This window comes from Dermacentor variabilis, chromosome 6 (assembly GCF_050947875.1).
Source record: "Dermacentor variabilis isolate Ectoservices chromosome 6, ASM5094787v1, whole genome shotgun sequence".
Taxonomy (NCBI): Eukaryota; Metazoa; Arthropoda; class Arachnida; order Ixodida; family Ixodidae; genus Dermacentor; species Dermacentor variabilis.
The window spans coordinates 115,531,103-115,554,887 of NC_134573.1; the positions used below are offsets into that span (position 1 = coordinate 115,531,103).

Consider the following 23,785-nt stretch of genomic DNA (forward strand, 5'->3'; position numbering starts at 1 on the left):
TAATTATATGGACACTGCATAGGCATTTTAGCGCCACCATCGCCTTCGCCTTGATGTTCCGCATATTGTCCAAAGGTGATAACGCCATTGCCGCACGCCGCATGTCGTATGCGCGACCGAAAGTGTGTCAAAGTGAGCCGATGATCGCTCCATCTCCATCTCTCGCCCGCAAGGGAGAAAAGCGGGCACGAAGCGGCCCGTCTTCGATCGTGCGCAACCAAACGGGGCATTGAAAGGGGCGTGATTATACGGAGGGGCGGTACCCTGGAGGTAGCGCATGGAGTGGCCGCACCTGGTCGCGTGTGGTCGCGCGGGTTCTATCTTGAAAGTGATCTGCTTCGGGGCAGAATCTAGATCGGCCGATGGCTCGTAACTTTGCGTGTGCAGTATTTTCGCCGCTAAATTTACGTTTAAGTGATAGAAAGTTCGAAGATGACTTCGCTCGCTGCTGCTGTAGCGCCTCATCACGCCAGTATTTTGACAGCGAGCGTCCACGGTCATCCAGTCTGATGTATGCATGTTTTTCTATGCGCGGTGGCACCATTCTTGTTAATTTAGTTAGTAAGCGAGTGCTTACAAGTCTCTACGGCTCATAAAACCATCATCCTTGCCTAATAGGGATGTCTACTAACTTGCTCTCCCAATGGACCTCTCGCCTTCCTTGAGAAACTGCGACTTTTTTCTTCACACTATGGCGATGACGAATCTCGGGCTGACGGGGTAACCTGGCGACGACAAGAATTGTCGATGTGTGTCGCCGATGGTGACAGCGGTCATGGTAAGCGCAACAGAATGAACGAACGGACGGGATGGATGGACAAGACAAACCTAATTTTGAGCACTTACGTGCTGTCACACAAAAATACAGGTCAACTGTGTTGATTGAGAAAGCGTACACGGAAGCACTAAACAGAATACTCGAGAACAACCGGGAGCTCTGAGTTCATTTTTACAATTGCTCATTGCTTGAGAGCATTACGCTAGAGACAGCAATGTGATGTCTCCGCCAATGACGAAAAGTTCAAGAGACTTGGCGCCATACGAAGGTAAGCAGAGTGAGAGCATTGCGGACTTAAACACATCCAAGACCTCCTCGCTTCTCGGCGGGCACAGAAACACATCTGCAGCTAAGCATAGAGATGCGGAGAAGCTTTTGTGAAACAGTGCAAGTCGCAAATTACTGGAAAAAATCTTGCGAGTAAGCAGAGGAAACCGCAGAAAGCCCCATCACGTTTACTTCATCACAGCGTTCGCGCTTAATGTGGATAAGCCACTAAAGCACATTGCCGTCTACGTAGAGGTGCAGGACCACTATACAGACAAGCGGGGGGGGAGGTATTCTGCAAGTGTCCACCTAGCGGACATTTACATTTCGACTGCTGCTGAATTTCGGATTGGCAGGGGTGGGGTATGTGTCACGTGGGAACAGGCACTCCCAGCCAATCAGCGCTTAAGCAGCAGACAAAATTGATATGCCTACAAGGTAGACCCATGCAACACCTGCAGCGTTCACCAGCTTAGCGTTTCACATTTGGCTGTGTCAGCTATGCATAGTCAATTCTCTATAGAAGAACTGACTGTTGCTATCACCGAAGGTAATGAACGCTAGTCTCCACGACATGATGACGTTAGTTACATAGCTACTGCTTACTTATTCAGAACTTTCTTCGACTGCTGCAACTATACAATGCAAAAAGACTGAACAGTAAAAGTTTCCTGCTGAGTACAAGCTGGCAACAATTGTCCCTGTCATCAAGCCTGAGTCGCCGCCAACGAACTATGTGTTAGTCAGACTTCTAGCGCTTCGAGTTGCGTCGGAAAACTGATAGGGAAGATAATATACGAAAGGCTAACGTTATTTTTCGAAAGTCGAAAACTTTGTCATCGAAAAATTTATTATTTTGGACAAAACAGGTCTACTATGTACCATTTCCTTCGTCTCGTCAATTTAGAAGGTTCGCCGATGTACAAACACCAGCTGCCGTCAACCTTTCATTATGTGCCACACGACGCAGTATTTGACCTTCTAGTAGCCGTTGGTCTTGGGTGAAGGCTAGACACAATAATTGCGAACTTTCAGTAAGGACGGCAACTGCACGTGAGCACACCAGACAGCCAGAATAAATGTCAACGCCATAATGAAGGACACGCCATAGGGCCCCTTCCGCAGCCCAATATTATTCAATCTTAACCTGTTCTACCTGAAAAAAAAACGTTGTTATGGGGTGTTCACATCAAGCAAAACATGCATTTGGAACGCATCACTTACATGTTACACCGCTCAGTAGTAGCTACGGAAAGTGTTGACCAGCATCTCTTTCTTTCGCACACCGAGGGTTGCACCTATCTTCAGATAGCGATGTCGTCTCTATATTTATACGGAAGCACATTAGACTATATCCATTGATAGTTGGTGGACGTGTCCGTCCATACGTGCGATGCGAAAAATTTATCTCAGCGATACCTGGCAAGAGCCTGCCTTGGCGACCTCAGCTGAACAAGTTTTGCGGGCTATCTCGGCAATATTGTAAGTGTTACAATATATTCCCGGATGATCTTCGGGCTGCGACTGCCAATCGATGGTGCTTCTATACTTAAATCTTACGTGCATCATGCTCTGATGCTACAGCCTACCGTTGCTGCACTGAATATCGTTAACCATAAAGAAAACTCGATTCAGTACGAAACAACTCCTTACGGATATGCCTTGGGCTGCCAAAACGTTCGTCCTGCACCGGAATTTTGGAGAAAGTAAGCTGTCTACCTATTAGCGTTTTAAGCGCGCAAGAAATACCACGTATCCGCAACCGGCCGCTTACTAAAATTAGACAGCACTTCGTTGGGCGCATAGCTAAAAGCGGTGCTAACTCTAGCTTTGGGAAGGCCGTTCTAAAAATATCTGCCTTCTTCTTGCATAAGTGTAACATCTCACGCCTTTTAATTTACCGTCTTGGGCACTCTCTTCTATTAAAAGCGTATTACAAGTTCCCTGCGTCAGGACAAAGTAAACCATCCCACAAGCCGAGATTCTAGTACTCGGCCTCGACCACATCGCCAAGGTATACTCCGGTTTGCTGTATATCTTCACGGATCGGTCTTGCTTGCCACAGAGGGCATCGTGCGCTTTGCGCGTACCGTCTAATGGACAGTTCTTCTGTTACCCTCTTGAACGGTTAACATCAAGCACATAGCTGTGCCTTACGGCATAAAAGAAGCCATTTGTCACGTTTTTCGGCAACCAACAGGCTTCACAGGCAGGCAACAGGCAACCAACAGGCTTCACAGACTCAAAAGCGGCCCTGCAGAACATACTCAACATGAACAGACCTCGTAAACAGCTTTTAGTGACGCGAGATATTAATTACATTCGCCATAAGGCCACTGTCGGTGACCTCACCATTTTATATCAGTGGATTCCTAGACAGCGTGACAAATTAGTAAACAAATTAGTGGACCTAGCTGCCCACGAAGAAGCCTAAATTTAAGAAATTTCCGGCAACTATATTTTACAAAATGTCATGCATGAGCAATGGCCAAAGAAATATGCCCATGCGGCAAGGAATTGTCTGTGGAGTCTCGCTCGAACATCGTTTTCCCCTGAATAGACGCCGATCTAAAATCAGGACAACCACGTCAGCTTCCCCGTCACCTTGAGACGTCACCTTGAGCAATACCCTTAGGCGACAACAAATACTCACAGAGAAATTTTCACTATAACCTATTTGTCGGGTCCTCTACATGGATATATACATATAAAGCATCTGAATAAATGTAGACATAATTTTTCATCGAAGCATAAAGTGTCATCAACTGTGACATATATGCTTGAACTATTACAAATATTTAGGGTACGAAAGATAAAGTCTCCAGGGAAAAATACCGGCTTTAGAGAAAGAACACCGGTATCAATTTTTATTGTCCAAAACAATGAAAGAGGAAAGCCACCTGCTTGAGAATACTCAGCAAAAGCGATCCATATGGTAAGATATATTCTGCAGTGATCTTAACGTTTTATGTTTACAATATCTCATTTATTTGTTGAAGCCTCAGAATTCTGAAATGTAAGTATGCGCAGGCATTTATTATGTATTTCGAAGCGTATGGTTGCAAGGGTCAGTGCAGGCTCCGCACGTTAAGCTCCTTTCGAACCAATTGGCCTGTGTCACTCGTGATAACACAAGTCATCGTGCTGCGGTGACAGGTTAAACGGTTGAATTGGCGGTGCTCGGTTCCAGGCCAGTGCGTAGAAGGCATTGTTTATATCCTGAAAAATGACTCGTAATGGAAGCTAGCACTTTCATTCATAAAACCTTATGTTCCAAGTATTTGGTCGACAATCACGTGGTGTCAGACATTTCAGAGGCTCAGAGTTGACCGCTAAACAGGCCTTTGTCTGTGAAACGAAAGAACGTATACCCCGTATGAACCATTCACCCATTTCTAAAGGTCTCAATTCTTCCTGATATACTAACTTATTTTCTTCTTTGCGACCTCTCTAACACGTCTTTTTACTGGCCTAAATAATGTAATGCTTTCGGGCCTTCAAGGTGATAAGTGAAATGGTGATAATTATGAAAAATTAACCTTATTGGCCTGAGCCAGCAAGCACTCTTTATTCGACGAGGCTATGAATCCTGGCCGCCATCTGAGCATAGTCCACCAGTGCTAGTTGGTCGATCGTCACGATTCGAGTTCGACAGATTGGCCTCCCATTGCTCACCCGTTGTTGCGTGCGTTGGAATTGTGTTCTCTACACCCCCCTGGTCACACATCGTCTGGCGTACGGCACTGGGGACGTCGCAGAACTTCCAAGTATATGAGTTTAGCGTGGGCAAGATTCGGTGGAGTTGCGGGCCATGTGCCTAAGAGTTTGTTTGCAGGCTTCTGAAAGTTACCGTTTCTGTTTGTTGTGTCGAGGTTGTGGTGGGGGACACACCCTTATCTTTACTTCGTGACACCGTAGAATAACAGCGTATTTTATGGGAACACCGTTCTATCTCCGTGGTTCGTCCGGCAGGAAAGTCCGATAAGCATGGTCTCGGGCCGCGGCTTCTGCCATCGCACTCTCTGCCAGGCCTTCGCGCACCGGGGTCCAAACGATGCTAATTTCTGGTAGTTTCTTGATCATTTACAGTATGCTGATCGCGTAGTTGGAGATTCTTTCTTTTTGGTGGTTTATGAAGGTGAATTAAAGAGAAGCAAAACTCCAACCGCAATTTATTTTTAAAACCAAACCGTAACCTGACCGGTTGCTTCTTGAGGGGTGAAAGGACGTGAAGCGTAGGAGTGCTTATAGGCGTTTTTAGCTCTTTGACATGCGCCAAGACACTTTGCGGAGACCTTGAGAGTCGCGAACTGGCGCGAAATATTCCAGAGGAACGATTGACGTAACTCGGCATATTCTGGATGTGCCAGGATTTGAGAAAGAGCCGCCGCCAGTGGTTGTCTCCTTTCCCCAAAACTACGGCGCCGTCCGCGCAAACCTGGTGATAAAAAATCCCGCAGTGTTCTGCCAAAGCGCTGCGCTCTCTGTTTAGGTGGCTAAGCTCATTCTTGTGTTGTCGAATTCTATTCGGGAAGTTATTAGTCTCGCCAATATACGACAGGAGGCATTCGATGCAGGTAATTTTGTACACATTCACCCACTTGCCACCAGTGTTCTCTTGTCCGAAGCCTCGTCAAGACAGCCGAAAGAATTTGCTCGTACCCACGCCTCCAAAAGGACGAAAATAAGTCAGTAATCTGTGACCTTGGGATGAACCGTTATACAAAGGCATTTATACACCACGCCCTCCACCACCGGAAATACTATTAAACGGAAGAGGGCGACTGCCAAACCAGCCTGGAAAAAGCACGGTGTCTAGGTGCCATTGTTCCAAGCTTCAGCGAGACATTGGCCCACGTGCTGCGAGGGGCAGGGATTGAAGTCGATCACAAGCCTCGCTCTACGGTCGGTAGCATCCTGGATCGCACAAACGACCACGTTGTTCTGGAAAAGACGCAGGGCATCGTGTACAAAACTATTTGCACCGAATATACTGTGTCTTATACTGGCTTGACTAGGAGATTTCGCGGATAGAATTCGTCAATACAAGAATGACCTTCGCCACCTAAATAGAGATCGCAGTGCTGTGACAGAACAGTGCCAGGTTTTCGATCACCAGATTATCACCCACGGCGCGGTCGTTTTAGCGAAAGAAAACAACCACTAGCGACGACTCCAATTGAAATCGTAGCACATCTGGAAGACGCCTGGTAACAGCAATCGTTCGCGAGGAACACTCCCCATCGTTTACTTTAAAGGTCTATGAAAAGACTCTCCGCGGCTGTCAAAGCGCCAAAACGCATATAAGCACCGCTACGCTTCACGCAATCTCACCCCTGACGAATGAGCCGGTCAGGCTTCGATACGCCGGGTTTTAAAAATTAATCGCGGTTGGCTTTCTCTTTACTTGAGTTGTCCCCGACCAGGCAGATATCTGCTGACTGTTGACATTTGTTTCTGAACGTGGTATATGAGTGCGTAACTATTGTTCCTTGCGCTGCAGGTCGTCGCCACGAGGGTTACATGGTCAGTTCTTCCGCTCGGCCTATGTCCTGCGTAAGTGTTGGTGCTGCCGTTCTTTCGGCGCCCAAGTCATCGACAATACTGACTGTGTGTGCTGCGCTTCCTCGGTATTTTGCTGTGTCCCGAGCAAGAACTGCAAACGAATCAAATCACTTCATTTCCGCGCCCTAGCAAGACTTATACATTTGACGGCTTCCTCAGCTTACAGCGTGCGTACATGCCGCGGCCTCCTGAATTGAAGAAGATGATCTCGTCTTGAGACCGCTGTGGGGATGTGCCATGAGGTGAGTGGTATGATAAATGAACAGAGTGTTATGTAAACGAAGACATCCAAAGAAACATCACAAACTAAAGACTGCTTATCTTTATCCTTACACAGCGGCCCATCATCACCCTTTATAAATTCGTCATCACCGTCGCCAGCACACTGCCTCCGCATGCGCTGTGATAAATACCTTCATTAGCGCGGTCTTTCGAGGCCATCGTCATAAGCTGCTGCAAGCTAATGTTGCGGCTTGCACTGAGAAAAAAGCGATACTGGCCATTACGTATGAAATAGAAGCATATGTACGCCCTATTAAGCGGTCGCCTGTTTTTTTTTCGTGTGTGGAATGTATTTCAAGCGTAAGCTCTGACCTACTAATGAAACTGTATATGGCACAAGCGGAGCTGCCTACTACTTCAGAAATTATCGTGAGAGCTTCGTGTTCCTTACCGTCAACTTTTGCTGCCTTCAGCAGTGGTGCTACGTCCATTCCTTTCTCCTTTGACATCTCCATGTAAACACGGTACGCAGTACAATGAAGTTTGCTATGAGAAAGTAACAGGTGAAATCATTACCACAAGAAATTTAGCAACCCGCAAATACTTGAATTAAGTTAAAGGTAACCACGTAACCGTGTAGAGGCAAAATGACAAGACGGGCATTTTACGAGAACATTTGCCGACTTGCAGCGATCTGTGACTGTGCTGGCTGATTTAGATGCTTTGTCCACAAACATATAAAAATTCAACACAATGCAAACGAGCTTACTGCAGGCCCACGAATATTGTCCCTCGTGAAAGCTAGGTATTGGACTGACGGGTGGAAGGACGGAGAGACGGACGGACGGACGGACAGACACAGACAGACAGACAGACAGACAGACAGACAGACAGACAGACAGACAGACAGACAGATTGGCGAGTGGATTGACAGACGGACGGACGGACGGACGGACGGACGGATAGATAGATAGATAGATAGATAGATAGATAGATAGATAGATAGATAGATAGATAGATAGATAGATAGATAGATAGATAGATAGATAGATAGATTAGAAGTACATACAGTTGGCGCAGAATGTTCCGCATTCATAATTTAAGTCGTCATCGATGTCTACTCATTGAAGATAGCTTCGGTAAGCTTTGAAGGAGGATTACCTACTGCGGTCGCCATAATCAAACTGTTCGATTAGTGCAATGTGCGTCGGTGAGACAGTAGTTTTCCTGCTATATATGCATTTGGGGTCAGAGTTCTCAATCAAACGAGAATAGCTTCTTCGGAGCAGAAGGACCTTTTCCGGGGTGTCGAAGAACTGGAAGAGCAAAAGGAAAAGGGAGTCAATGTTCGGCCAGACACAGGTATTTACTTAAGGTGTACTGGATATTTTTATATTGTGACATGAAACAACTTTCAATTTGGTCAGCACAGGCAGGGGTACATTCATGTTACACATGATAAAAGCCCATGAAAAAAAAAACACGTTATACTAGCGTCAATTATACCTTTGCAACTGGACGACCCTCCCGCTTTACTTTCTTATAGTTCTGAAGAGAAAACAATCACTTACTCGAATAATAATGGGCCACGTGCACAGATGCAATCGTTATCGTGTCACGCATGAGGCAAACGAAGTTACATTTAGTCTCTCGCCTCGCATTCAGCGAAGCAGACCTTGGCAGTGCGTTCCTCGATTCAAGCCGGAGTGGTCGCGTTTTAGAGAGCTCACTCGAGCATAATAGGTACAATCCGTCAAACTCCAGCTATGCTCATAAGAATTTACAAAACTTACAAATGCGGAATTCCTCGCAAAAATTTGGCAGTTGCCCGGCTATGACATCCCCGGGTTCGACACGTATTGTCCGGATGGAGTGAAGAGACACGGACAGCAAGACAGAGGGGCGCGGATTCGCGCACACCACCTTTGACTACCCCGAGCCCACTTCGAATAGGTAGTGAACATGAGTGTAAGGTCATACCGTTGGACTCCCTCTAGCTGTATGATGAGTTAAGCATGTAAACTTTGTAATGTGCGAATAAATGTGCATTCTGCATTTCATTACCTGATTTCTGCGCCTAAGTATGCGTACAGTGTTTGCAGCATGTACACGACGTTTTGCATAAACCCCTCCGGCTGTCCCTCTGCTACAGCCTCCCGGAATTTTTTATTTGCACATTAATTGAACGTACCCTTTACGCCCGCAGATCAAGATACTATGTAAATCGGAGGCATTGGGAACTGCAAAGGAGCTTGTCAGGCAGTAAAAAAGTAATGCGGAAGTAAACTGAACAAATAATCAATACGCTTTAATCAATACATGCTTCAATATTACGATAACTATACATGCCGAGACATACATGCCATCTAATGTATGTCATGCCATTGATATCATGACATGTCATTCACGTCACGTATACGTACATATCATGCCGCTCCATGCCTATTTTTATAGACTTAAGGATATAGATAGATAGATAGATGCGAAACACCTGAAGTTTGCAACGAATGCTACGTAATAATAATGAATAAAGGGAAAATCAGACATCCACCCGCTCGTAGCGATTGCTACAAAGGAAACCCATACGGGTTCCTCGAAAGAAAAGCCTTATAGTTGGTGCAAAATTCGTCCTGGTCCGGGACTCGAACCCGGGACCACCGCCTTTCCCGGGCAGCCGCTCTACCATCTGAGCTAACCAGGCGGCTAGCAGATGGCAGGGCGAACCGTTTGTAGCAATTGCTACGAACGGGTGGATGTCTGATTTTCCCTTTATTCATTACTTCTCTCCACCTTGCGGGTTTCCGCAGAAATATTACGTCAAAACTCATGCCTTTGCTTCGTGTTGTCGACAAATTCGACTTCGCCATGCCGTCTGCTAGCCGCCTGGTTAGCTTAGATGGTAGAGCGGCTGCCCCGAAAAGGCGGTGGTCCCGGGTTCGAGTCCCGGACCAGGACGAATTTTTCTTCAACTATGAGGCTTTTCTTTCGAGGAAACCGTATGGGTTTCCTTTGTAGGAATTGCTACGAACGGGTGGATGTCTGATTTTCCCTTTATTCATTACTTCTCTCCACCTTGCGGGTTTCCGCAGAAATACTACGTCAAAACTACGTAATAATAATGTTCAAGCAGCTTCAGTGAACACGTGTACCTACACTGATGGCATGGAAATAATTTCACACGCGCCACAATGCCATTATTCATTGCTCACCGGCCGAAATAGAACTCTCGCTGCTGTTAGGTTTGCCACTCTCCGAGAATTCTTTCGGTTTCGAGGAAACTACATGTCAAAGCTGACACGGACATTCCTCCGAACGTCTCAGCGGTCGTCCAAGTCCTGGAGCACAATCTCAGACTTTTTTGCACTACGTCTCCATCTGACCGCTTCCTCACACGGAAAGGTTTGCTGCTGCCTTTGGGGCTAGAACACACCACACAGTGCTACAGCAACATTTTCATTTGCAACCTGTTTCCGTACACTATGTTGCTGCTCCGGGGGGAATGTCTTGGCAATGTAGAAGCGATCGAAGACGTGCAGTTATGGACGTGGCCAATGACAATTACTGTGCTAGTTCCAGCGCGCTCAGTGCTGTTTCTACGTGTTACCTATCGCCCAGAGATGTGTTCGGTCCTTCTAGTGCCGATTCCCTTACACCGGTCCAGCGGTCTCAGCTATTGTGCCTTCTAGAATAATTTCGCTTTCGATGTAGGGCAAACTTCCCTGGGCAGGACACCAACTGTTACACATCTAATTGATACTGGTCCGCTACCACCATTGCAGCAACGTCCGTATCGTGTATCTCCTGCTGAACGCCGTGTGTTCAACGAACAAGTCGATGATATGCTTCGCCGCGACCTAATGCGACCTGCCAACAGTCCATCGGCGTCCCCTGTCGTCCTAGTTACCAAGAAAGATGGTTCTGTGCAGTTTTGTGCGGACCACCGCCACCTAAACAACATCACTCGCAAGGACGTCTACCCTTTCCCTCGCATAGGCGACGCAATTGATACCCTACAAAGCGCAGAATTCTTTTCATCTCTAGATTTGCGGGTCTGCGATGGGTAAGACAGTTTTGTCACACCCGGCGGCTTATACAAATTTAACGTAATGCCTTTTGGACCTTTTGCGCAACGTTTGAGCGCATGATGGGCAAAGTTGTTCGCGGCTTGAAGTGGCACACGTGGTTGTGCTATTTTGGCGACGTTGTTGTTCTTGCTCCTGGTTTCACCACCCACCTTCAACGGCTCCGGTATGTTTTAACATGTTTAACAAACGCAGGGCAACAACTAAACCTGAAGAAGTGCAGATTTGCTGCTCAGCAGATAACAATTCCAGATTACGTCGTATCCAAGGATCGAATTCTCCCCGACCCAGCAAAATTTCGGGCCATCGCCGAATTTCCTTGCAGAATTTCATCGGTCTGTGTTTCTACTTCACGCGCTTCATTCGCAATTTCGCCGCCACCATATTTCCTTTGACAAAGCTACTTAGAAGCAATGGGCGCCTCACTTCGTAGTTGTCGGAGTGGGACGGGGCTTTCACACAACTCCACCGTTTGCTAATGTCTCCGCCAATTTGGCGCATTACGACCCGACAGCCCCTACCGAGGTGTACACAGACGCCATCAGTGTTGACCTCGGCGCTTTGCTTGGCCAGTGCCAACGAAGGTTCCCTGAGTATGTCGTGGCTTATGGAAGTCACACGCTTAGGAAAGCTGATACTAATTACATTGTGACGGAAAAAGAACGCCTGGCCATCATCTGGACTCTGACTAATTTCAGGCCTTATTTGCACGGCCGTCCATTTGATGTAGCCTCGGACCACCACGCACTATCCTGACTGTCGTCTTTGGAAGATTCCTCAGGCCGTCTTGCCCAATGGCCACTTCGCCCGCCGCACTTCGCTATCCGCGTGCCCTACCGCAGCGGCTCCCAGCACTCGAACGCCGACGCCCCCTTGCGCTCTGCCCTGCCCAACGACAACGCCCGCTGCTCCGTATCCCAGCTTGCCGTTTCATCCATGGACCTCCGCACCATCACTGTCGAACAGCGCAAGGACTACTGGATGGCCTTACTGATACCCTTGCTTTCTTATCCATCGGCACAACAAACCACTCACGCGTTACGTCGTCCAGCCCAGCATTAAGCCACTCGCAACGACCTACTGCACTGACGCAATTACAGCGCCGAATGCCGCCAGCGGTTGCTAGTAGTGCCCCGCAGTCTTTGTTCTGAACTACGCGCGTCACTGCATTTGGACTTCCAATGCGCGCATTCTGGAGTATTCAAAGCTTACCAGTGCATTCGACAGCGGTACTACTGGCACAGTACGTACAGCTACGTTCAGAAGTTCGCTCGCTCGTACCCCAATTGTCAGGGCCGGAAATCGTCACCGCGCCTCTCGCCAAATTGTCGGCAACCGTTACTTTGTCCTACGCGGCCGTTCGGGCGAATCAACGTCGATCAGTATCGGCTTCCCCTTACATCTGCTGGTAACCGCTGGGCGACTGTGGCTGTTGACTACCTCACGCGATACGCCGAAACTGCCGCTCTCCTGTTTCGCCTAAACATTCCTGTTTCGCCTAATGGTACTGCGTCATAGTCCACCATAGGAGTTGCTCAGCGATCGAGGACCTGTCTTCTCGTCAGAAGTCCTCGAAGCCATCCTCAAACAGTGCCACGTTGGGCACTGCACAACTACTCCTTACCATCCGCAGACCACTGACCTCACAGAACGCTTTAACCGTACGCTTGGCGACATGCTCGCAATGTAAGTGGCCTCCGACCACGCAAATTGGGATGCTATTCTGCCCTTCGCAACCTACATCTAAAATACCGCCACTCAGATCACCACTCGCTTTTCACCCTTTTTCTTATTGTACCGCCGGCATCAGGTGCCCACAATTGACACAGTCCTTCGGTACAAGCATCTGAGTGTGCGCCTATTTCTATCACAGCCAGACATGCCGATGGGTGTCGCGATCTCGTGCGGGCCTTTACTTTAAATGACCAAGAGCGCTAGAAGAGTGTTCGCGGTGACACCACTTATGCTTTTCTACGTTTTTCTACGTTTTTCTACGCCCTTGTTCAGTCGCTCTTGCGCATTCTACCCTGTATTCAAACCAACTAGCCCATCAACGTGTTTATTTAACTAAATTAACCAGCACGGTGTCACGTGCACACAAGTAAACATGAACACATCTCGGTCAATGAGCGCGGGAACTCGCTGTGAAAATTCTTGAGCTATTAATCGCGGCAGCAGTGGCGAGCCAGCTGACCTCTGTGCACCTGTCGCTTCAACGCGGACGGCGAAAGCACAGCGCATATGAAGCTACCGGCACTACGCAGACATCGCAGATGGCTTTGAGGATGAGCCCGGCGCGGCCGCGCACTTTGGAAACGCCGCAGACCGCTTTCAAAGCTTTCAAGACACACGAGCGCTGGCAACGCGTCCGCACGGCGTGCGCAATACGCGTGGCCAACGCCGTAATAGACGCCGTGGTTGCCTCACCTTTGACTCTGTACGGAGCGGCGGGTGAGGAGGTCATCGAGGCACTCTCGCAACCGCCGGAGAAGAACGCCCCTCCTCGCTCTCCTGACCCGCCTGCGTCGCAAGCCACAGGACAGGGCACGCTTCCGGGCCGCGTTCCTCCCTCGTGTACGCGAGATTTAACCACGTTCGCCAGCTCACCTTCACAAACTTTCACTCACATGGAACCCCACGGCGACGGCGATGACAAAAAAGCGCGTGGAGTGTCGATTCAATTGCTATCGTAATGAAATTTACCTTCCACTTCGGGAAAGTGGACTACACTTATGCACGCCGCGAACATGCCCAGCGGCGTCGACGCACAAACGGAAAGTACGCGAAGTCGGTTGCGGACGCTATATTGATTTCCACGGTGTGACGTGCCACACGGAAATCGCATATTCCTACACATGCACAGAAGAGACGCCACGAACATGCGCGCGCAGCAACCACTGTGGCGTCAAACCAAAACGGAAAGGGCGCGAACGCGGCTATACTAAAACCCCTTGAGAAAAAACAAAAGCAGAGCCATCCATTGAAGATATCCGTACTCCTTCTCCCCTGCGCGTTCTCCCCACGTTCGGCCCTCCCATTGGCCGAACGCCGTCACGCGCTTTTCTTTCTTGCTTGTTTTTGTGTCCGCTGGCATAGCGGCATATAGCGGTGCCAAACATTGCGAGTGGACTTTGGCAGACGCCACGTTTCGCGCCTCCTCTGTGGTTTTAAAGCGAAAGCTTTACTGGCCGCGAACATGCGATTTTTTCAGTGGCGGTGCTCTGAGGAGGCAGCTGACGTCACAACGCGCCTCGCCGCGGATATTTCTCTCTCTCTCGCTCCCTAGTCACTACTGTGCATGCGCCACAAGTAGCACCGAGCCACAGGTGTTCCGCCGCTGCGCAGCGCCGCACCTTTCCGCTTCCGCCGTTTGGTATGACGTCAAACCGCGTTCCTCGTCGTTGCGCTCGCCTCCGCTCGCTTCGCCAGCTGCGTCGCATGCCTGATAACATGTCGGAGGAATGAAAAGGAGAACTCCTGTGCGCCGCAACCACAGTTGAGGCGGCAGTGTGGACGGCGACAATTCTGATAAGCAGGAGGAGGCCTGGAATGGACATCGGAACGAGATGGAGAGGAAACGAATCACCCAGGAAACAGACGAACAACGCGCCCAACGACTGGCTACACGCCGCAACATAGCTAGACAGCCAGACTAACCTGTACTTGCAATTAAGATTAACCAAGGCTAACCATGATATGCCTTAGCTTTCGCTACGTATATTCTGCCATAGCCGAGCTAAGCCACTGCCAATTTTTTGTTGCGTATTTCCGTGTTGGCGATGCAGTGTTGCTGTGCCTTCGGCTGCACCACACCTGAAATTGACGGCAATCGACTCTTCCGGGTTCCATCTGCGAAGCGAGACGCGGCGCGGAGGAAGGTCTGGCTTCAAAAAATCAGGCGGGCTGACTTCAACCCAACGCAATAGTCTGGCTCTATGAGGTTAGCGAGCCATTCTTCGCTCGTCACTAATCTCATATGCTGCCACTTGTTGCGCGCGGCTTCGTTAGTTTTTCGCTCTCCTAAGACCCACATGTTATCGCTGCGGTTACTTGCAACTTTCTTAGCCGACTTAAGTCGTCGTGAAACACGCGTGTTTTTGTCGACTGCGTCTTACATTCCATGGTGTTACGTTTGTTTGGCCTGAATGTATCCGAACAGCAGCTTTTTGTGCGTGTCGCGATACGCTACAAACTGGTGACGGTGCGGCGATCATACCTTGAAAGCGACCTGCAATACCTACAAAGAGTGCCGCCTTCTGATATATAGCTTCGCGCTTTGTGTTCTCCACGCTTAGCTAGCGTCGGAGAGGGACGGGCGGGCCCGCATCTTGAAAGGCGAACTGCGAAAGTGGCCGAGTGCGGCGTTGCTGCGACGCTGCTGAAAGAGTGTGTTTTTGCTTAGCGCTGAAGTGAGAGAGGCAGCATGAAGAAATAGAGCCAAGCAAGCGCACCGTTACTCAGACGGCCTTTCTTGATATTTCGCCACCCAGTCACGATATAACGTGAAAAAGAGTCCGATCAAAACACGGCATCAAAAGCGCGAGCGACACGTAGCGACAGCGTTTCATTCGGAGACCGTTTGCGACTTTGGCTCCGCGAAGGTGGAGCCAAGTCACGCAGGAGGAGGAGAGAGAAGATGGCGCTGCCTTTATTTAAGGCATGGAGGAAAGGAAAACAATCTCGGTGCTCTTTTACACTCTAAAGAAGGATGACCAGCTAAGCTGTGTATGTGGGCCGCCTAATGGCGAACTGCACCTCCACTGCAGGTCGGTCTGGCATAGCACTCTCTCCGGGATCGGCCCATTTATAAGGAGTTTTTTGCTTACTACAACGACACCAAAATTTTCTTGAATGGTAGAAATATACAGTTTCCCTGTAAAAGATAGTAGGGAGCATTGCGTCGCGCAGCCAGCCTTGGCTAGCGAACGCTCTGTGAAGCCACAGTGCCGGCCCAACACGTCAATTCTTGCATCGAGATCATGGAGGAAATTGGACATTTGCCGAGACGTTTGGTTACCGGTAGTTTTTATTCGGTGCGCGCTCGGCCGGCAGCTGCTAGCTGCTCAGATGGAGGCCTCCGTGGCTGCTCAGCTGCTCTGCCTGTATCTCCGGTCGCATTTTTCTTTGGATGCTTGTTTCGTTACGGTCGTTTCCTCCATGGTATGTGTTCCGCACTTTGGGCGAGTTGTGAGAGGTACGCAATCCAACGCCAGCGCATTTAGGCGACAGGCATACTTTAGCCGAAGTGAACAGATCGTTGTGAGTGATAAGAAGCGATATGTGTTCGTCACATATTTGACCGAGGCCTTGCCCGTTTGTACTTTGCCCTGTTATGCGACCTTTCTTGATTTGCATTGTCGCTGGATCAGTGGTATCATACCCATGAGGGTTTGCATGCGTGCGATTGATTGAATTGCAAGGGCGGAGTCATTCTTGCAGGCCAAATGCGTTGTAGCTTATTGTCTCAGATGACGCTACCTCCCGCAAGAAACGCTGAGTTGCATTTGTTACGTGCGTGCTATGCTGTTTTCTCGTGAAACACGGTGCGTTGCCAATTTATTTGCTCCAAAGAAAAGCAGCAGCAAATGCAAATGCGCTTGTTCCAGCTTACGGAGTTTGAGACCAGGTTGTTCATGAGTTTGAGACCGGTTAGTCATACGGCCGGGTCATGCGATCCCCGCTATCTTCCCATGTATTGACCCTATACCGAACGCTGCGTACTGCGAACACGAGCAAGTGGTAGGTCATTGGACGCGTACGGTGTTTTTACAAAAAAATTCTGGGGTTTTACGTACCAAAACCACTATCTCATTATGAGGCCTGCCGCAGTCGAGGACTCCAGAATAATTTGGGCCACCCGGTGTTCTTTACCGTGCACCTCAATCTAAGTACTCGGGTGCTTTCGCATATCGCCTCCGTCCAAATGCGGCCGTCGTGGTTGGGATTTGGTCTCGCGATTTCATGCTTAGCAGCCCAACGCCATAGCCACTAAGCAATCACAGCGGGTAAAACATAGCATGCATCGGCATAAACTAAACTAAAATAAACGCTTGAGAGGCATTCTCTGTGATGCTGCTCACGAACGAACACGCATAACGCAACACTGCGATTCGATGCCACAATCCAAAAACTTGGGTGCGGCATGAAGCCTAATTACCGCGGTGGTAACCATGGTTTTGTTTATTTGAAGAGCTTGAGTGGTTTGAAACGTGTATCGAAGAAAAGGATTAACTTTGATCTTTTGATCTTTGAAAAAGATCGAACTTTGATGAAAGGTGCAGGCAGCAGGTTTAGTGCAGGACTTCTTCTGCGGTGAATGACGTAGAACTAGTTGCATTCTGCATGGGCTTTCTGCAAGAAGAACAGCTAACGCGAAGGTCTGCGCCGTAATTACTGAAAGCAGAGGATTTTTTATGCCGTCCATTTTATTGGAGTGCTGCAAGAAAATCGCGACTACTAGAATTGCGCCAATGAAATACATCAGGACTACATCACAGAGCGGCGATAGTTTTTGAAACACTTTCACGCACGCATAATACTGCTCGCAAATATCTTACTTCTTCACTTGTGCAGATATTTAATGATTTAGGTGCCGATTGCCTAATTTCTACAACCACAAGTTACCTATGGAGAGTGTGAGTTGTGCATATTACAACAAATAAAGCTATGTACAAAATATATGAAATGTGTTTCATAAACTTTTTTCAGAGCACTTCATATTGCGATAAGCAGTGCAAAAATAGATGCTCACAGCCTTGACATCATCCAGCGTGGCTCTGCCGCTGTAGTCAAAGGTTCCTGTAGCATGTCCAATTAAAAAAACGACGAAAATGCAGTGCGTCATTCTATGATAACAATTGCGAAAAAACGCGTGCGACTTTCACAGTGGCACTTATTGAGGCACACCATCGCCGATTGCCTTCCAGCTTAAATTTTCTCTCTTCCACGCACGCAGGACGCTAAGATCAGAAGGTAAAACTCCAATGACGTGATTAAGTTTTAAATTGATGAGTCAAAAGCTGATGACTATCCGCGAGTTATGAGCATGTAATTTTAAATGGCATTTAGGGTCTCATGCACTCCGACGTCCTGAACATGCTTCACACAACAAGCTGTATCTCTCTAGACGTTTAATTAAATGTCACCTCTATGGTAAGTACGAGCAGACCAGACGCTTAGGAAATTTGGTATCCGAGAAACCACATAATATTTTTTTAACGAAGGCAGGCATCCCCGCTTTAAAGCGTGCTTCGTGTACTAGTGTATATGATGGAATTATTGCTACGCTATTTTAAGCACTGCACGCAAAAACTGGGCTAATATTGCTATATTCAGGCACCCCTCATCCGTTAAACTTTTTACCCTACATGTATGTCTGAAAGGACCTGTCCATGAATTTATCCAAATACATATGTACCTTCCATAGTTGCGATGACATAGGTCGTAGCAAAAAATTCAAGAAAGCTATAGTAATAAAGGTTATATCTTAAGTTTTGACGACAGGCTTCTCGATCAAAAGCTTGTTGGCACTTGAAGATGAAGGTCATTTTGTTCTACTAAATGATAACTATTAGGAATACATCGTTCATTTTTTCCTCCGCACATCAACGACACAAAAAATGAGGGCATGGTTTTTGCAAAGAAGGCTTTCATTCCAAAATTTTCTGCAATTCTGCAGTTGAAAAAAGTGTCCTTGTTTTATGGGGCCGGCACAGTCAATATACGACTCGTTATTCATGCGTGTATTGTAATGACGGCCGTGGAACTTGCAATTAAAAAGTGCCGATCGCCCTCGTTATATTATATGAGTGATGTTCCGCACATGCGAAGTGCATTTGAATCATTATTTACGTCAGCTGGTCGAGGTTAACGTCTCACGAAACAAGAACATGCCTAATTGGTTCGATAGTTTTTTGCATGGCGAAAAGAAAAGCACAAAAATGTAGCTTGAGACTTCAAGCTTAATATGCCCTTCATGACTCACTGTCACTAGTGGTATCAAGCGAGCCGCTCAGCAAGCCATAATTACGAGGGTACATGGTAGCGTTGTTCCCACAATGGTGCACAATAGGCATACTTATGGAGATGTGGCAAGCCAATGGTGTCAGCTTTCTTGGCAGTAGTTAGTAGACGCATACACATGCCAGCGCTGGTCTTGGCATGACTGCGTCACTTTTCTCAATTGTCAAGTGACATATGAAGTAAGTGAGTGGCCTATTTAAACTAAATATAGGCGCTTGTACAGGGACAGAGGAGGCAACTATATCTTAGCGGAAACAACTGTGCAAAATAGGGTCGGGTGAATATATGTTACGAGAAAAAACTAATATTGATGAAAATTTTTCCTACTGCTGCTCTCAGGTGGAACATGTGAGATGCAACAAAAGTCGTTTTTAATGAGGCACTGGTCTTGAAAACCTGTGGTGCCGAATCGCAGTTTTTCCAAGCAAGCGACTCGCGACACATCACAGAAGTGCGGCGCAGGAAATTTGAAGATCTGTGATGGGAGGACCTAGCCTAATCGAATATTCCACAAGTTCGGCACCATGTAAGTTGGTTGGTGAGTTCAACCTAGATAACAACTATACGATCAACTTCTGGTAACGTTCTGGCCATTATTGTGAGAAAATCTGGAATATAGTGCCGTATAATAATGTGGCACGATCTCTAAGGGCTCTGCTCATGTGCAGTTGTGGCCACTCCGTATGTAACAGTGCGTATGTGGCACTCTTCAGTAAGCTTCCTTGACGCAAACGTGGGTCACTGGTTAATGTGGGCCGTACCTTATGTTATGCGCCACTGCGTATATACCCAGTAGTGTCAGTGCATGCCGTTCGCACAAATATGTACCTTTGGGTATGTGCTCATCTTCAATGAACCCCTCCGACGCCAGCTTCTTGAGCGGTCCAACCAGGCTGCGGATTGAGTCTGCGCAAGTTCCGCCGCACCACGCGTAGGCCTACCCGTCTTGGAACTCTCTCAGACAACAAGTGAGTTTTACTGCAGGCCAAAAAACAGCAGCAGGGCGAGCACGCACCCACGTTATTCGCTCTCCTCAACCCTGGCATACGGTGTCTGGCTTAGTAGCAGGGCAACAGTGTGCGCCATGTTGCCACCAAGCTTATTGCTCTGAAGGATGAACTTCCGTCAACGCGTCACACCATCTGGTGCTCTAGAGATTATGAAGCCCGAAGATAGTGCAGTCTAACGCAATTGTATGTGGGACGTTCTTGCTGCCCAGTAGGTTCACACTTGAAGGAAGGTCAAAACTGCGCCAAAAAAAAACGGGGACACAATGCACTACTCTCTTAGTCCGGTCCTGGTTGATAGCCTTACTAGAAGCGGCACCCCTCAACGTACTGCTTAATATAACGGCTATGGCCAGCCCGACAAAGGGAGATATACGTGACACTCTTCAAGCGGCCTCCAAACCAGCTAGTACTGCCTATATGCACTCGCTGATACGCGGCCTATGTCCGTATACGGCCCCGCACACCGATTTTTGTGCGCGAAACGCGACCGAATGCGCCGAACCCGAAACTGCCGAAGCGCCGAACCTGAAAGTGCCGAAGCGCCATATATATATATATATATATATATATATATATAAACAAACGCGCCACGCATGCGCGAAGGAAAAGAAATAAATATATGCAAGAGAGGAGAACTTTCGGATTGACATCGGAGGAGCCGTGTGGACGCGCCTTTTCGAAGCTCCCGTTCTGCGGACCTTTTGTGCGAACCGGTTGCAAAGTTTTGTAACTGTGTTGGCGGCGCCTTTCGCGCGCGCTCAGGGCGAAATGTTTTCACCAGTGGACATGAAAGGTGTGTTCCGAGGCCAACGCAATGCCCCGCAATGTGAGTGCGACGGATTTTGCCGTTCCGCGAACAATGAACCTGCTGCACCATTCCAGGCTGGTTGGTGCTCATACTGTGGGCACAGCCCACTACAACATGCACGAATTGGTGAGAGGCACTTTCTTTTATTTTTACTTTTCTGTGTCGTGGGGTTTACTGACGCGCGTTTAGGTGCAGTGCCACGCAGTATGGCTAATGCAAAGAAAAGGGCACGCATATGTAGCTCACTGTATACACGACACAGGGCAAAGGAAATCCTTGTTTAACAACTATATTAAATGCCATGTAAGTAAATTTTACAACGCTACTCATTCAAAGCGGGCACAGGTGTGTCTTGAAAAGTTTTGCAACCCGCCGTGGTTGCTCAGTGGCTATGGTGTTGGGCTGCTGAGCACGAGGTCGCGGGATCGAATCCCGGCCACGGCGGCCGCATTTCGATGGGGGCGATGGGGGAAACACCCGTTTGCTTAGATTTAGGTGCACGTTAAAGAAGCCCACGTGGTCGAAGTTTCCGGAGTCCTCCACTACGGCGTGCCTCATAATGAGAAAGTGGTTTTGGCACATAAAACCCCATAATTATAGAAAAAGTTTTGCAGGGTACATAATTTAGTGTGTAATTTACACTATTGACGCTCCAACCACGAGACATGATAATTTGACTACATTGCACGGAAAAACATAGGGCGAATTAAATTGTGCGTCAGCTTCGTGTGTGCACATATATTCTTTCCTATGCATTAGATTAAATTTCTTTCGCGGTATGCATTACCAGTTCACAGCCTTTCTTATGAAGCGTACTCTGTTTACATCACATTTGTTCATTGGTTTACTCGTTTGTTTTACGACTTAATTATGAAATACGGGCGTGTATACATTTTCAGCATTTGACATAACCCTGTACGTTTTGTAGGGACAACCCAGGACGTGTATTTCTCAGCACCCAATCAACTGCCAGAAGTGACTAAAACACAGGCCACCAGTAAGTGGACATCAGTTGCAATTTCCCATTATGCAGTCGGCTGCTGGCTTGTACTCAGAGCTTTTTTTTATGAGGTGGTGATGTCAGACTAACATGCATTTTGACCACAAAGGCGCGATCGTGTCTCAGAGCGATATATATGGCTGCCATTCTCTGCGAGGGACGTGTGCTCGTGTTCGTGAAGCATTTGTATTGGGCAGTATTGTCGCCCAATGAGTCGCATATCAACACTGTAACTCGCCACTGCCGGCAAGCAGTTGCGAGAAACACGATATAGTATGACGCTGTAAAGTTTCAGTAATTCGAATGAAAGTTTTGCAGCAGGAAAAAAGGTTGCTATTCCAGATAAACATGTCATTTTCTCACAAGTTATTTAACCAAAATGTAGATGTGTGAAATTCGTGATGTATGAATGGGTTTTAATACTGCCTTTAGTAACGTTTCTAAAAGAGACTAGAAATGGCATGTGACTACCTCTCCAATCAGCAGATCATACGCGTAGTGTCATAAGTGGTAATTCCATTCAGTGTCGCACTCTATATAATCTTTCAGCAGCATTCGAACTGCTGACTGTGTTTTCAGAAGGAGAAGTGCACTTGACACTGTATATCTGTGAATTCGGTTTTCTTTATATGTGTTGGCTCACTGACACAAACAGTGCAAAAATCAGTTATACCATGAGGCTGACGACGACTTCTGCTGCTAGAAATGCTGCATTTCATATCTTCTAGTACAGCATGACATTCAAAGCAAAACTAGCACATAAAATGATCAAGAAAACTAGCCGCTGTTATAGCTGTTTTGTTCAATGAAAGCTTGTCCTTTTTGGGCTGTGTTAATCTGAGCTCTCCACTGATGTTTCAGTAGTATTATCCCTTAGAGTGTGAGAGATCAGGGGCAATTAATCAAGTTAGAGTTGAACAGGTGTTTTAATTATGTGCATTTGTTCCAACAAAGTTGTCTAGATTACGTTATTGTGCAGTGTACAGCTTATGAAACCGTCAGCAACTACTGAGTTGCTAACATGCATATGCATTCATCACTATGCAGGTGGCACTCAGCTGTACCACATTGCTGCGGAAATTGCCAGCACCAGCGGCTTTGCAACAGCTGTTTCACAGCATGTCGGTATGTGCTAATTTACAGTCATGTTAGGATAGGCTAGTATTATTGACCACTACTATTCTGTATTGTGACGGATCCACATGATACGTGATGCAATGGATACAGTGAAAACCTTTGAATGTTGTACTATGGCACATAGAAAGTCTCTCCTTTTCATCACTAGAAGAGGGAAGAGCATGCAGCCACTCCTGAATGTACATATAGATATCAAAACATGAGAGATATATACAAATAAACTAAAGGCAGGGACGTTCCATCTTTCATATTGAATTGACTTGTACAGCACAAAAAAACAACACAGACCACAGGGAAGCACACATGTTACCAGGTTTAATACGCACGTTAATTCAACAGATTTGATACTTCAGGTGGGCTTCCTTACACAAGGGGGAAGGGAAAGAGGAGAAAGTCAGAAAAAAAGAGTGGAGTGGAAAAGAAAGCAATCGTGCCAAAAAGCATGAGAAGCATCGTGTAGCCAGGATCACCAGCAGGACATCTTAAAAGCACACTGATAAAATTGCATACAGGACGACCTTACGTATCGTCTGTTCCAATCAACCCAGATCACATGCAGCCATTACTGCAATCAAGTTGTTTCCTTATGTCATATGAGAGAGTGATGTGGGCCCAAAAACTGTTTAGAACTGAAAGATTATGTTCTATGTTAGCCCCTTTGCCTGCTTTTTTAGCATATTGTTATCAGCTTCCTATGTTAGGGACAAAAAGTAAGAGTACGAGCTGTTTTCTGGTTCGTCATTCCATACAACATGTCTTTGGGACTATATGTACATGCAGATGATCGATAGACAAAATATATCCAGTACAGTAGAATCTCCTTACAAGAGACACTTGGTTGTAAGAGACATTTGAAAATGGTATGGTTGGTTTTGCGATGCTTGCCACATTAAC

General features: G+C 47.4%; 2 protein-coding genes across 10 annotated transcripts in view; one reads left to right on the plus strand and one right to left on the minus strand.

The window, feature by feature from the left end:
• Positions 1–17,856, minus strand: part of LOC142585065 (uncharacterized) — a 28,271-nt gene extending 10,415 nt beyond the window's left edge. The window contains exons 1-3 of the mRNA XM_075695547.1: positions 17,666–17,856; positions 7,994–8,148; positions 7,284–7,378 (exon numbers count right to left, since the gene is read on the minus strand). Coding sequence (XP_075551662.1) covers positions 7,284–7,378; positions 7,994–8,148; positions 17,666–17,758 — 343 coding nt within the window. The 5' untranslated portion in view covers positions 17,759–17,856. The remainder of the gene's footprint in view (positions 1–7,283; positions 7,379–7,993; positions 8,149–17,665) is intronic.
• Positions 17,857–18,916: 1,060 nt separating this feature from the next.
• Positions 18,917–23,785, plus strand: part of LOC142585070 (uncharacterized) — a 200,122-nt gene continuing 195,253 nt past the window's right edge. For 5 of the 9 annotated variants that reach the window (XM_075695555.1, XM_075695551.1, XM_075695552.1 and 2 more), the window contains exons 1-3: positions 19,485–20,880; positions 21,683–21,751; positions 22,802–22,879. In XM_075695555.1, the coding sequence (XP_075551670.1) occupies positions 20,715–20,880; positions 21,683–21,751; positions 22,802–22,879 (313 nt within the window). In that variant the 5' untranslated portion in view covers positions 19,485–20,714. The other 4 variants (XR_012829020.1, XR_012829019.1, XM_075695557.1 and 1 more) reach the window with 4 other exon arrangements.